The sequence below is a fragment of the Melanostigma gelatinosum genome (assembly GCF_949748355.1).
Source record: "Melanostigma gelatinosum genome assembly, chromosome: 9".
In the NCBI taxonomy this organism is placed as follows: domain Eukaryota; kingdom Metazoa; phylum Chordata; class Actinopteri; order Perciformes; family Zoarcidae; genus Melanostigma; species Melanostigma gelatinosum.
The window spans coordinates 5661394-5678724 of NC_136642.1; the positions used below are offsets into that span (position 1 = coordinate 5661394).

General features: G+C 39.8%; 3 protein-coding genes across 6 annotated transcripts; 1 reads left to right on the forward strand and 2 right to left on the reverse strand.

The window, feature by feature from the left end:
- Nucleotides 1-2512: 2512 nt before the first annotated feature.
- Nucleotides 2513-5635, reverse strand: LOC306782439 (high affinity immunoglobulin epsilon receptor subunit beta-like). Its single transcript, XM_079275789.1, has 7 exons — nucleotides 5571-5635; nucleotides 4482-4661; nucleotides 4263-4373; nucleotides 3958-4014; nucleotides 3339-3503; nucleotides 2979-3095; nucleotides 2513-2743 (listed from the first exon to the last, which is right to left on the reverse strand). Exons 2-7 carry the CDS (start codon nucleotides 4650-4652, stop codon nucleotides 2675-2677), a joined length of 690 nt encoding a protein of 229 aa, XP_079131915.1. The 5' UTR covers nucleotides 4653-4661; nucleotides 5571-5635; the 3' UTR covers nucleotides 2513-2674.
- A 711-nt stretch (nucleotides 5636-6346) lies between these two features.
- On the reverse strand, nucleotides 6347-11013 carry LOC306782327 (transmembrane protein 176B-like). Of its 4 annotated transcripts, none has more exons than XM_079275641.1 (7): nucleotides 10873-11013; nucleotides 9254-9441; nucleotides 8746-8865; nucleotides 8130-8186; nucleotides 7571-7795; nucleotides 7112-7234; nucleotides 6347-6934 (listed from the first exon to the last, which is right to left on the reverse strand). In XM_079275641.1, the coding sequence occupies exons 2-7, from the start codon at nucleotides 9428-9430 to the stop codon at nucleotides 6872-6874; spliced, it is 765 nt and encodes a 254-aa protein (XP_079131767.1). In that variant the 5' UTR covers nucleotides 9431-9441; nucleotides 10873-11013; the 3' UTR covers nucleotides 6347-6871. The 4 variants fall into 4 exon arrangements, with proteins under 4 accessions (XP_079131767.1, XP_079131764.1, XP_079131765.1 ...); XM_079275638.1 differs by having other exon boundaries at nucleotides 6347-6937; XM_079275639.1 differs by lacking the exon at nucleotides 10873-11013 and adding an exon at nucleotides 10271-10784 and having other exon boundaries at nucleotides 6347-6937.
- Nucleotides 11014-11541: 528 nt separating this feature from the next.
- Nucleotides 11542-17184, forward strand: LOC306782313 (ubiquilin-4-like). Its single transcript, XM_079275619.1, has 8 exons — nucleotides 11542-11687; nucleotides 12790-12941; nucleotides 13068-13204; nucleotides 13786-14147; nucleotides 15111-15226; nucleotides 15446-15617; nucleotides 15926-16090; nucleotides 16585-17184. The coding sequence occupies exons 1-7, from the start codon at nucleotides 11583-11585 to the stop codon at nucleotides 16079-16081; spliced, it is 1200 nt and encodes a 399-aa protein (XP_079131745.1). The 5' UTR covers nucleotides 11542-11582; the 3' UTR covers nucleotides 16082-16090; nucleotides 16585-17184.
- The last annotated feature ends 147 nt before the right edge of the window (nucleotides 17185-17331 follow it).

A 17331-nucleotide genomic window follows, 5' to 3' on the forward strand; every position in this document is an offset into this window, starting at 1 on the left:
CAAATGCGTGTGCTGTTTATGCATTATACCAAAAAGCTTTTCCTTTAATACGTTGACTGTTGAAAGCTAAATGTACTGAACCACATCAGATTCCACTCCACTGAGGTGTCATAGAACGAACGGCTGTAACACCCAACTGCTCTGTGGAGAAATCGTACATCTTAGGTTCAAAAAAAGAGAGAGAGAAGAGAAAAAGGATATTCTGGTTAGCTAGTTTGGAAACACCCATAGTGCTCTATAATTATGTGGTTGTGGCTTTTCTATCTTTGGCGTATAAAGACTCAAGTGCCTGAACAAAAATGAACAAGTGCACAGAAAAACAAGTGGGTCATAGATGGTCGTCTTGATGTATATTTACTGCGTTTTCTTGCATTTAACATTTAAACTGAAGCCTTTTCTGAGTAAAATAGTAAAGACAAGTCACTAAATGCTGTGGATTCAAAGATGTCACATTTAGATTTTACTTTGTTGACTTTTTTGATCAAAGTAGACATTCTGCCGCTCTAAAACCACAAGCACCTGCTACCTGTAAGGGGATCTGCTCATTTAAACCTCTGTAAAGCCCAACAGACTGAACTCAGGCTGAAAACAGACAAATAAATCAAATTTACAATGAAAGAGGAAACAAGCAAAGAAGAGAAGAGAATTTTCTTGTCTTGTCTCTTTTCTTGTGAAATACTGTGTAGTTCCACTTCTTCAGGACTCTAGAACATTTTAAAATGAGCTCAGAAGGTGAAAGTCACTCTTTGCTTGAAATGCTCTCAGCTCATATGTAACCTGAATCGGGGAACTAGGGGTTGCGAGGTGACTTTGGCTAGTTTATGAATCTAACGTGTTAAACCAAAAAGGTTGGAAACCTGTGGTGTAGTGCCACACATTCTCTGTATCCTACACAAGGTCATTCAATGTATTTGTACAGCAAGTCCCAAAAAAGTCTCAACAGACTGTAAAGAGACAGACAGGCAAACCCTGAAATGGTGCACAACAATAAAATGTCCAATAACATGGACAATGACGTATATGAACCCAAATGAGAGATAGGATTTTGTTCGGCATAAGATATTGAAGGAATTATTTTATAGCAGCTTTGTCCAAAATTTGGGGAGCTCAGAGAGTCTTTTGATTTCAGGAAAAATACTCTAATTACCAAATCTGGCTTTCAGAGGAGACAGGCCTTGTTGGATACCTGTTTGCCAAAGAAACAAGACTGAGACAGAAGGAATTTAGAACTTTCCCTTTGCTTCTTAATGAAGCAAATCTCTTACAAGTGCTTTCCAAATTTCCACTGGCAAGTGACCGAGTTACGTCAATGCTCAGTAAGCCGAGGAAATACAAATAAGTGTAATAGAGTTAATTTAATTAAGAAATGAGAACTGGTTGAAGAAAGATCACATGCAAGACTTGATCTGCAGACAGACTCTATCCTTATCTCTGACATGACAAACTAATAGTTTAAATAATTCCGTTTTTGTTTTCTTTTGTAAGGATAACAGACACCATTATCCAGCATTCTTTTCGTTTTTCCCACACTTTTTGACTTTAAAATATCTGTCTTTAATTAAGTGTCATGCTTTGTCTCCTCCAACATTCCTCACATTTTACCCCAAGCTTATGACCAAAGTTTGAATGCTGAATATATGTTAAGAAAAAAAGTATTTGTCGCAAATACTGCATTGATATTTAACATTTAGTGAACCATCATTCAATATTCCTTTTCAGTGATTAAAACCTCAACATCAAAAATGAATGAAGCTAATATCCGTATTGGATAAAGTAGAGCTTGCGCCCTTCTCAAAAGAAGAAAAGGTGTACATGCACAACGGAAGGACCAACACGGCAGGTAATGTACAAGAGTGTGTGTGTATTTAAGAGAATGGACACCACCTAGTGGCAAACAACGTCATTACAGTCCGCATTTTAAAATTCAAACTTTATCCACTTTCAAATTCTTCGGACAGTCTTCACCATTTTTACATTCTTATAAAATTTGTATAAAACTCGTATAACTTTAAAAAAATAAATAAAATGACTGAAAGGACCTACATTTAATTACCATTTTCATTTGTTAATTTTCCTGTGGCATATTTGTAACATTTTCAGCAACATTTTCAGGGGGATACAAATTCCTCCAGACTGATTTTTCGGTCTGCCCCAAAACATATCCCGTCCCTATAATGCAGTGTCTCTGCTGTGCCATCTAGTGATTTTGTGTCTATTTCAGATTGTGTTTACTGTAACACCCTTGGTGAATATGGAGAAGTTACTACTTTCCCAGAAAACGTTAAACACATAACCAATGCTTTGGCATCTTTGCTGATGATGAGATGTCTGGCTCCCCAATGAAGTGAATGGAATGTAATTCTTGAAATTTGAAAAACTCAAAAACTTTGTCACCATTTTTACCTTTATTCAAGAAAGTTTACTTTAAAACTTAATCCAGAAGTTAGTAAAAACAGTATATATTTTAAAACATTACCCACAACATTAAAATGACCATTCACAATGTGCCAGACTACAGACGGACTTTTCTCTTCAGCATATAATTGTAGTTCATTTGTGATTAGAAAAAAGCTGTTTAGATTTTTTAAGCCGATATATTGAAGGATTACAATGACGTGTTGCTTATCATACTCCTACATCATCATCGTGTGTTTGGATGCATGATTAATAGATGTTACGCTCCAGGACTGGTCATGAGGACTTCCTTCAACACTGGCTGGTAGATGTCATCATCTCTGCCTCCCTGCTGACACACAACAAAGTCAACTTTCATAAAGTGACAACGTGACAAAGTTCAGGAAAGTCAACTTCATAGTGTTACTCATGCTGTATACTACACTCACTGATCGAAATAATACTGTACACCTGCTACTTCCATTACTAACGCTGATGTTGGATTTCCTGCAGCTACTAGGAATAGTACTACAAGTACTATTGATCAGTAATTGACTTGGGATTGTGCTCGGGTGTGTTCGTACCTCTTCCTTCCTCATGTTGAAGAGAGCTTTGATGCCCAGAACAGTGATGTTGACGCAGACACACAGCTGGAGGACAGTCAGGACGATCATAGTAATGTCCATGGCTGTCATCAAACGCTAATACACGACAAGAAAGAAAGAAAAAGAAGGAATTCAGTTTGATTTGCAGATATTTTAAACCAAACTTTAAATGTGAATGTTAATGAGCTTGGAGCTGAGAGCCAGACAGAGTAAAGAAGTTGGAAAGTGCTGAGAGACGGACTAAACTAACATTATTGTTTATTTTGATTTTCATAGGGTGTGTTGGCAAGAACAACAATACAGCATAAAAACAGCTTTATCCTTTAAAAGTATGCTTACCTGGAAAAAGTATTGCACATATTTGCAGTTGTCACCATAACGATGAGCATTGAACCCGTCACAAAGCCCGGCGGCAGAGACATCTTTAATGTCTGTGACATACAGCACAACGCCAACAATGGCGAAGATAGATCCAAGTATGTTCACCAACACAGCAAAGCCCACCTGAGAGGAAAGAAGAGGTCATTCTTCTGACTTCAGTGTCCGTTTTTACACTTTTCTTTTCTTCTTTTCTTTAAATCTTAGTTTCATACAGACAGGTGTGGACATTTATTTATTCATTTGGCGCCGGGTGCACAAGAGGGAGTTTAAAAAATGTAATGATTGCAACAAATGCATTCTTCAATTTCATAATTGAAATGTTATTCATGAGCAAAGATCTGCTTCCTGTTTCATAACATCCGACAGAATAAAAAGTGAAAATACAAGAAGAGACTGATGGTCAGAATAATGCTGTTTTATAACGTTATTTTAAATGTTTTAACCTGACAGCGAGGAGAAAATTCACTGCTCACGTCATCTTCCGACCGCCATCAGCCAGACCAGCAGCACCAAACGCTTCAGTAAGAGAGCCAGGACAAGAGGTGCATGTCTGAAAGGGCCTTTAGTCTTTACTTACCAAGCAAGGAGAGGGGAACCGGTTGGCAAGAAGAGCCACGATCCCAGCTAAGATGAACTGAAGAGAGGACAAAGAAGCCAGTGATATTCCCATGAATATTTCATATTCTTCAAAGACATTCTTTAGAATCGGTAAATGTCGTTTTCCTTTTAGAAAATCATCCGATGGATCATTTAAATGCATTTTAAAGTTCTGGTAATTGTGGCTGTTTCATAAGGCATTACAACAACATCAACAAAACCACTGCTTTTGCACTCAATAGTAATAAGTAAAATATTCTCCCAATGCAAAAATAATATTCTCACCACGCCGCCCAGCCAGTATGCAGCTCCCAAATGGGCAAAATCGTAAGGATGAAGGCTTGTTCGTCCTGGTCCAAGTCCGATGTTGAACAGACCCACCATGATCTGTATCGTCTGTAAAAGATTCAGAACATTTAAATCTCTTTGTTTCATACCTGAACATCTTAAGACCACCACTTAATACTGCACATGAATACACTTTTAATGAACAGTTTCTCTCACCCCAAGAGCTGAAATGGCATTGCTCTGCATCAGCACCTTGTACCCCGAGGACCACATCGGACTGCAGCAAAGAGTCTTGAGGATTTGACACAGAGGCGGTAACGTGCTCTTGCTGTCAGTCACCACCGTGAACACAGTCACTCCCTTGTCTCTGACAACATTGACGGACATCTCTCACACCTGTAACATGACATGGAGATGTTTGGATGGACGGCTGGATAGATGGAGTGCTTATTAACCCCATTGGGGGGAATTGGCAGAGCTCACTCACACATACATCACAAAACAACCACCGTAGAGACATTCAAAGAGGTAGATCGAAGAATTCAAGTCATAAAAACGTACATCGCGGAAACTTTAACGAGAAACTGAGAAGAACTTTCCATCTTGAAATCTCAAAATGAAACAGTAAGTCACTCAATCAATAAAGTACAACAGTGGCCAATTTATCGATTAAGCAATAGATATAGAAATATAAGCAATAGCCTTCGATTATACATTTTATTGTTCTGTTAACATTTCTAATTATCTTCATAATTAATAAACTCTAGATATGGTCTGGCTGTTTCAGTTGCTAAAGCAAAACGTTTTGGTTTTTTTCAGTCTTGTGCAGAAGTCCCTCCCCTGAGGAGTTGGGATTACGGTAAATGAAAACCAGTGAAACTTGATCACTGAAAATTATTTACAGTGACATCAACCAGCACGTATTTGAAATAACAACATGTCATGTATAATAATAATAAAATAGCGAGTGGGCTATACATCGATCATTGTGTTGAAAATAAGACTCGTGCTGCACTTCCTGGTTTTTCCGAAAGCAAAACAAAAAGGATGAAGAATAAAAAGGAAAACAGGAGCAGCAACAGCTTTCAAAAGTGTTCAAAAGTGTTCAAAATGGTCAAATTAAATAAATCGAATTAAATAGACTATCAAGTTAATGACATATTTTCTTTCCATAATTCCTCTCTTTCTTGCATAACGAAAAACATGATTAGCATAAAAAAAATGCAGTTAAGAGCTCAGTAAACAGGTTGTCTTAATGTGAAGATCAAAATATTATGAATTATGTTTTTGTGTGAAAGAACCCACCTGGCTCGCGACTGCAGTAACTGCGACAGTAGTTTACGTAGCAGAATAACAAACTGGTACTTCCTGTCGCTCGTTGAAAATAAAAGCGTACTTACCTTTGTGTGTGTGTGTGTGTATATATATATATATATATATATATATATATATATATATATATATATATATATATATATATATATATATATATATATATATATATATATATATATATATATATATATATATATATATATATATATATAAGCAAAAAAAATGCTAGTTTATTTTCTCCAAATTACCAAATAAACAAATTTTTGTTTACAATTAAATTCACTGAGTTAAAATGGATCCAGATGCACTCCAGAGTAACAGATTCGGTGTTAAGAACAGCCTTGCAAAAAATGTTTTCAGCAGGATGAGTCAGTTAAAACAGGTCTGGTGTGATTGTGCAATTTAACAAAGGACAAACTGGAAATTCCCTGTCAGATTACACAAGTACCCTGAGTTTATAGGACTACAACAACCAAAAGGATGTGCGGTGGGTCAGGGTTGGATTCTTCTTCATCAGTTGTAAAAAAAAATCAACAAAATCAACGCTGCACTTTAATAAATATAACACAGGCGCTGCTATTGAAGACTCCTGAACTGCTTTTTGTTTGAATGTGAATACGTTTAATCCTGATGGGCAGGTGGCTTCCTCAAAGGTAGCCCTGCCATCAGTGTGTGAATGGGTGAATTATGACATGTGTAAAGCGCTTTGAGTGGATATTCACATCAGTTGGATTGACACCGCTGACCAGAGTGTAAGCATTTTATTTAACTTTCATTTTTCATTACAGAAACAGAATTTTAAAAAGGGGGAATATAATTACCTTTTCAAACTATAATCTCCTTCACCCCACACTTTATAATTATCACTTCTATTTCATGGCTTCATATTGTAAAATAGCGAACAAAAACCACATCAGTCCATCAGTGTGTGTGTCCGTCACACACACTGTGCATGAACCTCCCTGTCACCTACAAACAAGCTGACTGTAAGGCACATTACTCGAAATCATAATCAAAGGAAACTGATTTTTAAAACATCAACAGAGCATGAAAGGGAAAGCAGCATATACAATTTAGTGCATGTTATTCGTAAAAATACTCTAAAAGTGAAGTGCAAAACATTTGAATTCAGCAACCCTTATAGTAAAAGACCCAGAAGTTTGGCAGAGACGTACATGCTGAAGTTGTGTAAATCATGAATGTTACAGCATGTTATAAATGCACAGGATGATAGAACCTGATAACAGACAGCACAAAGCAGAGCGTGGTATCTAGTCTGTGGGGTAACTGGTGACTTCCTCCAGCAGTGGTCTGTAGAGTTCTGGGTCACCCATCTTCTATTAAGAGAAAAATAATATCAGTTGAGTCGATAATAGAAATTTGCATAAATACTCAAATCTCTAAGAACAGGAATGTTGCAAAAAAAAAAAAAAAAAAAGTGTGTTTGTGTTCAGTCAAACTTTGCTGGATAAATAAAACCTGGTTTAAGATGCGATTGTGCAAACTCTTACCTCCTTTTCTCCCTTCTCTCTGCTCCTCAGAGCCTTGATCCCCAAGACGGCAGAGCTGATGACGAGGCAGAGCTCCAGGGCCGACAGGACGATCAGCAGAGCGTTCACGCTTCTCAGAAGCATCTGGTGGGACACACGAAAACAGTCAACTTCAAAATATTCAAACGCATTTGTTCTTACTTGGCCCAGTTCCTTCAAATGTTTCCAGTTTACAATCGCATAAAAAAAGAGAAAAGCTGAAACCTGCTCATGTTAGGCATGATCATTGGTGATTAGTTAATGGATTAATTACTTCATCACTTGTTCATATTCATTAGTTTATTCTCCCTAAAGCCTGTCATAAACTCATTCTCACACTTGGTAGAAGTGTGTAAATGGTCATTGATGGTAACTTTTATGACAACGTAAAATAATAAAGCACTCTATTTTCCACTCTGGAAAGACATTATCCACACTTACCAGAAGCAGCTCCTTGCCCTCCAAGCATTTCTCCTTCATGTACTTCTCCCCAGGAGATCGAGTCGGAGCTGTGTAGTCTCTGTAGCCTGAATCGTAATACCGGTAGTCATTATTTCCGTTACACATCCACCACAGCCTTATGTAGCCTATATTGATGCTGTAGAGTACGATGGCTGTAATGGAGAAGGCCACTCCTGCTAGATTCAGCATTACATTGACGATGACCTACGATACGAGACACAGAAAAACACACCAGGCAATTCAAAAAGCCACAGATGATGTCATCCTCCACAGCTGGTGTGGCTGGTATTCATTTTGAGAATCACCAGCTACTCGGCCAAAGTGCCATGGAGCAAGACACTGCACCTATATTGTACCCTCTCCGATGAAAATACATGTATACATATGAGGAGGGCAAATTCCACTTCCAGGTCTTCCGGCAGAGAAACGTTAGATATTCCATGTAAAGAATTATCCTCCATTGTATTTGTCGTGAAATAAAATAAGACTACTTGATGACAGTCAAATGAAAAAGTACTTTTAAGGATGAACTACTCACCAGACACGGACTGGGGCACTTCTCAGACAAAATGCCAACGACGCCAAACAACATAATCTAGAGAGAGAAAAGACAAAAAAAACAGTAAACATTCATTCCTCCACAGAAAATACTAAAATCCATATGTGTCATTTCTATCTTTGACTGAGTGAACAGCATTTTGAGCAGCAAGAGAGAAACTAGACGAACAAGAACAGTCTGGTAAGTTCAGAAAATGGAATCACTTTACTGTAATGTAGCCTGTAAAACCAGGAAAAGACAACATTTATGCCATATTACGATATCTAGTCTCATATCACGACATCCATATCATATTTATATGTTGCCCAGCCCTACTTGGGTTCAGGCAGAATTCTGTAAAATAGTCAAAACATAGTACAATTAAAATATGCTTGGTTTGAATCTGATACCGATCCTTAGGATTGGCTCTGGGAATCTCTGGTGATCTCCCTACACGCTCTTCAGTGGATCTCCATGGTATCCAATTAAAGTTGTCTATGTCATCACTATAACTTTGGGACAGACTTGGGAGTACAGATGTACATTTTTTTTAAGGAAAACTCTGTAGAAATGTTGTTAGGACACAAAAGAACAAGTACAACATTATGTTGCTTACCAATCCTCCGATCCAGAAAGGAAAGCCGGTTGAATCCATATCCCGCCAAGAGTCACTGTCACTGCAAACAAGGATCATTCCAAGGCCGATGTTGAGCAACCCAACCATAATGTGCAGAGCCTGCGGAGGACACACAGCATGAACGACCAACACCTGTACAGTATGCCTGCAGTTACCAGGTGACACTGTTTTGGTTCACTGGAGAGCAACCGTGAGGTGCAGAACAGACTGTTGTTGGACCACCTTCTCTCACAGTTTCATGGTGTTGTTTTCTAAATGCAGGTATATGAACAGAACCTCACCGACAAAAACTCTTAAAGATGTGATCACGACAAAAACGTGCAGCTTTTGAATTATTTCACCAAAAAAAAAATTGTTTACTTAAAGTTGAAATCAGAATTAAGTGGGGAAAGAAAAAGTAGTACATTAAAAAAAGAAGAAGCAATGTAGCATACAAAAAGAAGAAGTCCACAGAGCAACTTAAGACATAGTTAAGGTCGTAACTCACCCCCAGCACTGACTGGGAATTTCTCTGGATCCTCCTCAGGTTCTGAGACACAGAGCAGCACACAGGGCTGTAGCAAAGGCTTTTGAGGATTTGGCACAGTGGAGGAAGAACACTTTGCGGGTCAGAGTTCATAGTCAACACAGTGACCCCCTCAGCCTTGGTCATGGTCACAGACATCCCGCCGGCTTCTGTAGAACGAAAGAGACAAGAGAGTATAGACACTTTGGATTTTCTGTATGAGGTCATGATTGATCATGCAGATTCCTCAACTAAATATTTGCTGAAACTTATGGTTAAAGTATGTGTGCTGGTGTGTTCGCTATTCACCGTTTCCACGGTTGTTGCCCAGGAATCTGGCGGTGATTCTCTGGTCAGCTCCCTGCTAAATTTCCAAATCCTTAACTGTTGCAACTGGGGCTGTTAAACCATATATATATATAAAAATATATATAAAAATATTTTATATAATAAAAACGTAATTTGTGTTGATAGATTAGGGGTGGATGTACAAATGTATACCAAAAACAAATACTATTATCAATGAATTACTAAATGTTATAGTAATTGAATGGGCTATTGTAGTGCAATCTGATGAGTAGCCTTTGTTCTAATCCGTGATCCTTTCCAGCAGCATCACACCTTATGCTTTGCAGACTTATAATAAAAGGTGTGTTTGTTATTGAAGGTAATGGACCTGTGGCAGGCCTATAATGTCTAATAACCTCATCGGAAGCTGTCTGAAGAGATGTAGCCCATCAGGGCTATCTCAGATTATGCTAAAGAATTAGAGACTGTAACAACTTACTAAGGACTGGAAAATCAGGATTTAACAAGCTCTACTGTTTAAATTGTGACTATTCTTTTTCAAGTGCGTCTATTCAGCCACAGCTTTTTCTAGTCCTGGCCCAGTATTACGGTCCCGGAACTAGTTGTGTTAAAGGAGAAAAAACAACCGTTTGAGATCGTTTCTACTCCTGCAGAATAATGCTGAAGATGCAACTTCTCCATAAGACCTACCAGGAGTGTGCAGAAGTAGAGACCTACGACAGAGACACGACACTGACGTCACACTGCAGGAGTTGTTTCTTGAAGTAAATCTCACAAGTTAACGCCTAATTCTTCCTTCCTCGCGCACAGCAGCATTGCGCTCAGTGCTGCCACCGGTGGTCGGAAGCTGTATTGCATTATCAGAACATCGACATGCACTTCACCTTCAAAACAGTTTGACAGAAACACAAATTCACTCCGAAAAGAGCTACTATTATTTTGTAAAGTACTACAATATGTCTAGTTTACCTATTGGACCATCTTGGATTTTGACCGAGTTCCATTGATGAACACAAATCTCCTGTACTCCATTTCATTAAGTCATCATTTTGTATTGCTTAATACCCGCCTGACATACAAGTTTTCTCCCCTGATAAGTTGCCAAGAAGTTGAGCTCTCCTCTGGGGAGTTCGAACTTGAAATATTCAGCCATTAACACGTTTGATGACTTCTGAATGTCTTACATGTATGGATTCACTTACGTAGCAGTACAGGGCCATAATAAGGACTGGCTAAAATTGGATTTTGTCCCTTTATAAACTGAATCAAACATGACAAAAAAGACCTGTTACCTGTTGGAGTGGAAGAAAAACCTAAAACTATTGCACTCCACCTGACAAAGTGTGGCTGAAAGGCCGGTTGTTGCGCAGTTATTGTTTGGAAAAAGATAGGAGAGGAAGGAGCCTAGACAGATGCGGAAAAGAGCCAACCTGTTACCAGAAGTACCTCCCTCTAGGAACTGTAAACAAGCTTAACCCTTTAATGAGCATTCAGCTGAACAGAAAGGTACATGTACTTGTTGTTGATAAAAAAGCTACTTTTATTTATTTTTTAATACACACTGCACTTAATAAGTAAACACCCTTCAGGATTTGTGAACACTGTCGAGTAGAGGAATTGTGGAGAATGTAACATTACACTTCAAAAAGTCTGCTAGAGAACGAGAAACATCAAAAGGGAAATCACAAAGCTGGTAGTGGAAGAACTGAATTGAAACTGGGCTGATCATGAATAATTCGTTTTGTGAAATATTGTTTTTGTTTATGTTCTGTTCTTGTTTGTTTTATTTGTTGTGTGCTTGTTTTGTATAGGGTTATATCCGGCTCAAGTCCACACTCCAACACAGTAGTCGGCGGTAATTCCCCTCAACGCTGGTTTGCCACACTGCCATAAAACCGATAAGGAAGAAGAAGACTATACCGGAAGTGACGCAGAAGAAGAGCGAGAAACATCAGTAAAGATGGCGGAGAAAAGCAGCACGGACCGTACGGAGGATGACAACATGGATAATAGTGTTGCTCCTGGAGCATCTATGATGGTGGTCACCGTCAAAACCCCCAATGGAAAAGAGGAAATCTCCATTTCAGAGGATTCATCTGTCTCACAGGTGCGTTAATTCACCTTTTTCATCGGATATCACGCTACCATCACGTAAACGTTTCCTCGCAAACATTAGGGGAAAGGTCAAAACGTTACTTATTTTTAACTGTTAACCAGCAGCCGGTTACATATTGAGAGGTATATCCGTGGTCTCACAGATGTCAACTGTGAAATCAGCCTTTTAAATCACGTTTAGATCCGACACGTTATTAAGACTGCAGACATTTCTGTGGCCACGACAGTAACCGGAAAGTTAGCGTCATGCTACAAGAGCTAACGTTAACCTTGTTATCTACAACCGAATAACATCATTAAACAAGTCTGATTACATAGTGTGTGACTATTAACGGAGTATTTTCCAGTTCTGTGCTGTTAACCTGCCAAACCAATGTTTGTCTCCTTGTCAATCAGACTCGTGCTACCACAACAAAATGCACTATAGTTTGTCAGACAGCAGTGTGATTCACAACAACATGCAAGTGACACTTTTATCACATCACAAGGATTTGGTTTATCAGAACTATACTAGGATTGAGTCCTCTGTCCACTGCAAACTGTCGAATCATAATTGTTGTAATCCTCTCCTATAAGTGACTGTTTAAGTTCCATGAGAGTTTTACATCAATCACTGTCCCCAGATATTCATATTCGTCATCAAGTAGCTCTTTGCTTTTGTGTCTGTCTTCTTGCTCTGAAATAAAAATGAATTTCCTAAGTTTTCTTGGTATTTAGCTGAAGAAAACGGGAGGTTTCTTGGTTGACCTGACTTCCATCGACAAACAATCCTCTCATTCATGATGCATTGTTGCATCATTGGCGATCAAATCAGTAATCACCGTGTCATCAACAAATGTAACCACCAGAGGAGTTGGCTCTACATTTGTTTGTACTGTTTAAGGAATGAATACAACTGTCTGGCCTTAGTTCCTTTGTGCACATTGTAGATGGAGTCTACTAAAGACAAGAGACTGACTACATTTTCAGAACTAGATTCTGACACCTCTTCAAAAGACGGCCACGAGATCACAAGTGAATGCCGGACCTACTTGATATTTTACTTTACTTTGCCCTGTTAGTAATCGTCCAATGCTCTTGTCTCATTTGTCCAGTTTAAACAGGAGGTGTCCAAAAAGTTTGAGGCCCAGCAGGACCAGCTGGTGTTGATATTTGCTGGAAAGATTCTGAAGGACGGTGATACGTTAAAACAGCACGGTATCAAAGACGGCTTGACCGTTCATCTCGTCATCAAGACTGCCCCAAAGTAAGTACCGGTACAATGCGTGTGTGGTCGGGAAATGGTGTAAATCATTGTCGTTAGACTATGTAAATCCCCATCTATGAGTTAGCTGGTAAGCGTTTAATTTGACGGTTGTCTTTCCCTCTGAAGATCGACAGGTGACGGTACATCTCAGACAAGTTCCCGTACTGCAACATCTCAAAGTAGCAGCAGCAGCAACGCCAGCGCAGCAGACAGAGCCGGAAGTGGCACGAGTACGACGCCAACACAACCTGCCAATGCAATGGGTTAGAGTTTTATACATTTTTACAATGACTTGCTTGCTTTTTGCACTGCAGCACGTTTAACCCTTGTGATAGATATGCCCTCGTAATTACCGGTAGGGTTGTACCACAAATCCACATTGTGAAAAGAATCTGAGTCCATATGCCTCTTTGTCTTTTCGTTCTCTTTGGTTCCCCTACTTTCCTGTAAGTTATTATCACGGCATGAATAGAAACCATTTAGGCTCCATAGAGAATTTGTCTTGTACTATGAGCCTTCAGGACAATCAGACACTGTCCACATTATAAGCCAGTCACGAAACATGAAGGATTTAAAACGCCACATACACTCAGTATCTGTCGACTATGAAAGTTTGACAAGGGAAATTATGCTTATTATTTGTATGACTGAACATGAATGCAGGATTCTTGAAGATTTTAAATCATTCCACATTTTCAACTGCATTTCCACACAGACGTTTGACAAGATACCATCATAAATGTAGCACTTTAAAAACATATTTGGGTGACATACATACATTTTCCTGTCAACGTGTCCACTTACCTGCCACCTTATCTCCGGCTTTGCTCCTCCTCTTCCTCAGGTGGACTCGGTGACCTGTCCGGCTTGTTGGGTCTGGGCGGTATGGGCGGTATGGGCGATATGGGTGGTCTGGGCGGTCTGGGAGGTCTGGGCAGTATGGGAGGTCTGGGCAATATGGGCAATATGGGCAATATGGGCATGCGCTCATCCAGCTTCATGGAGATGCAGCAGCAGGTGCAGAGTCAGCTGATGTCCAACCCAGAAATGCTGTCGCAGGTGATGGGCAACCCGATGGTGCAGAACATGATGTCCAACCCAGAACTGATGAGACAGATGCTCGCAGGCAACCCTCAGATGCAGCAGCTCATGGGACGGAACCCGGACATCTCCAGCATGTTCAGCAACCCTGAGCTCATGAGACAGGTCAGTGCAGAGTTGCTCATGATAGTTCTCTGAAACACCAAGTCACCCTCAAAGAGCCAGATGAACAGGTGCTCCCCAAACTGGCTTTTACTCTTTTTCTCTCACAGCCGTAAACTTGCCGCCGTTCGGTTCGTTCAACCCTTTGAATGAAAACAGTGGCACCGGAGTTTTTAATATTTGGGTGGTCCGCACTGCGCAGGGAAAATCAGACGCACCTGCTGTTGATGCAGGATCGAACTTAACCACGTTTGTGACGCAAACTGTTTTTGGTTGCTGTTACTTGAAATGTGCTTTAGTACCGTCACCTTTTCTACCCAGTTTGAGTTTGCGGCTATGTTCTTTACATCGTTATTTATTTTGCTTACCGTCGCACACTCCTGCAGATCTTTTACCACTTCTGCCTGGGTTTGTGTCCAGATGTTGCAGTTGTCTATTTTCACAGAGGATACAGAAATATTAGTATCCTCTGTTCTTCTCCTGCTGTGCTTTCAACCTCTGTTGTCCCCGACCATTTGCTTGCACATGTTGATGTGATTTTAAAAATGCTTTTTTCAAATGATGTTGTTTTAGTGTGATTGGGTGACTTATTTATTTAATATTTTCTGCAAGACCAACGTGATCAGGTAAAATGTGCTGGAATAACGATGGAACTCAACAGTCTAGTGAGACGTTCTTCTTCCTCGGCTCTCACTGCTTGTTTTTGTCACTTCCATCCTCTCGTCCCTTGACGGACCATACAGTAGGCAAGGGATCTAGCAATGATGCAACAGGTGAGGCTTTACCAGGACTAGGTGCTTAGTAACCCTGAGAGCATCCTCGGGGTTTAAAACGCTGTGTGGAGAATGAATGCGGACATCGCAATTGTGATTTTGTGTACACAAGATAAAATATCATCTGTCAGGTCTTTGGAGACCCGGTTGGGTGGGTTTGGTGTTGACTTGTGTCGTGTTTGTCATTGAACAGATGCAGAGTCCCGAAACAATGTCTATGATGACCAACCCCAGAGCCATGCAGGCCCTCATGCAGATCCAACAGGGCCTGCAGACCTTACAGACAGAAGCCCCGGGATTCATGTCCAGGTACCGGCTATTAGCTCTAAAAAGAATACTTAAACCTTGTATAATTGTCGTAATTTGGCAGTCAACTCAGAATGAATCGAAAGAAACATAATAGCTATACCCTTCAGTTGTAGTTGGTAAGTATTGGTAGTGTTCATTTGAAGTCACAGTATATTTAGGTGAAATTAAATGGAATCGTTACATTTTCCTGTATTGTTGACATGTCCTTCCCCTCTCTAGATTGTCTCCTGGAGGTCTCCCGGTTCCTCCAGCCTCAGGGATCAGCATCCCCCCAGAGAACCCTCAGCCCTCTCCTATGGCAACAGGATCCAGCCCCTCCTCAGCCACCAGTCCCTCTGACCAACAGCTCCTCCAGCAGATGTTACAGATGTTCGCAGGCGGAAGGCAACCAGTATGTCTCATCTAATTTGATATGTTTTCCATAATCAGAGCATCAATTTTTTTCACAGATTCTACCTCGTTGTCAGCTAGACGTATGTTGCAGTTCCACCAGTTTTGATTCTCCTTTTCTCTTGTCAACCTTTAAAAACTTGTTAGGATTGTTGGTGTTTTTCATTGAGACCAATAGATAATCCTGCCACTAAATTTGAATATGAATGTTAATATGATGAACATGAAGAATCTGTTTTATTGGAATAAGTGAAGAATTTTTCCAATTAAATTTAAGAAGCAGCAATCTGATCGTGACCTTGTGCATAGTCTCCTCCCTCGCAGCTTCAGACCCCCGAGGTCCGTTTTCAGCAGCAGCTCGACCAGCTCAACACCATGGGCTTCATCGACCGCCAAGCCAACCTGCAGGCGCTCATCGCTACGGGAGGGGATGTCAACGCCGCCATCGAGAGACTCCTGGCCTAACTCGCTCAGGTCGGAAGACTGGTAGAGTTGTGGACTGGAATAGGAGGTTTTAAAGTTAACACGTGACACGCAGTCCCTACATCAAATGCAAGTCTGACCTGACACCCAGATATCACTTATTATCTGGCCGATCTGTAAATCATAGGAAGTATAAACGGGGGGAGGTTGACGAGGGTCGTTGTTTCATGACGCCACGACTATCACTGCCAACGACCAATAAGATCCAGTGCAGCCGGAGATGATTACTGACATGACAAGTGCTCATTCACTGGATGTCTGCACGAGGTTACCAAGGAATTAACTTTTAATTGTTACTTAGATTGACATTATTTAATTTTAACAGATTGTATTTACGTCGTTGGATAAAGAGTTTTTAATTTGGTTGTTGTTGGATGATGGTCTTCTGTGCTCTCAGCTTGTTGTTTTTTTTCATCCTCTTGCTTGGTATTTATCTAAATTATCTATTCAAAGTTTCATTTTTTTGTTTTTGTTTACCCTGACAGGTGCTTGGCAGTGCTGCCTCAATGTTTTAGGATTGGATTCGGATTCCAGGACCAAATGTGTGTGTGTGTGTGTGTGTGTGTGTGTGGCGAGGGTTGGACAAAGGAAAAACTGGCAGAGATTTTCCTCAGGTACATTTGTCAGGTTTTTCATTTGCAGAATTCACCAAAACAATTGTTTCCATCTGATTGTTTTAATCTGTAAATTATTCTACAATGGATCACAGTATCACCTTAAAAATATCATCCGCACATCTTAGTAAAGACCGTGTCATTGGAATTTATTTTCTTGACAAACGGGTTTGGTTCAAGTTGGTTTCCTGTCGATTAACAGTGTAAAAGTAAATAAACATCCAAACATCCATTTTGATTTTTTTTGTCCTGAAGTATAAAATGGTGTCTCTATAAAGTGTCCATGCCCTAATGATACTGTGATTAATTGTAGTTATGGATTACTCAATAGAAATTGTTAAAAGCCATTGTTGCCACCTTGGGTTCTGCAATATATTGCGAAATAATCTGTGAAATATATTGTTGCATGTCTCCCTCTATGGACAAAGTAGCCAAAAAACATTTTCAGTCCAATAAATGATTTGCAATTTGTCTTGTCTGATTTAAATGTGTGAATGATTTACTTTGACCTTGCAGTTTGACTGCTGTGGTATGTTTGATTTAAACCTTGATTTAAATGTCTTTGTCCTAGCAGTGTGTTTCTGCCTGTAGCCTGTAACCACCTGTTTGCTGTGTCCA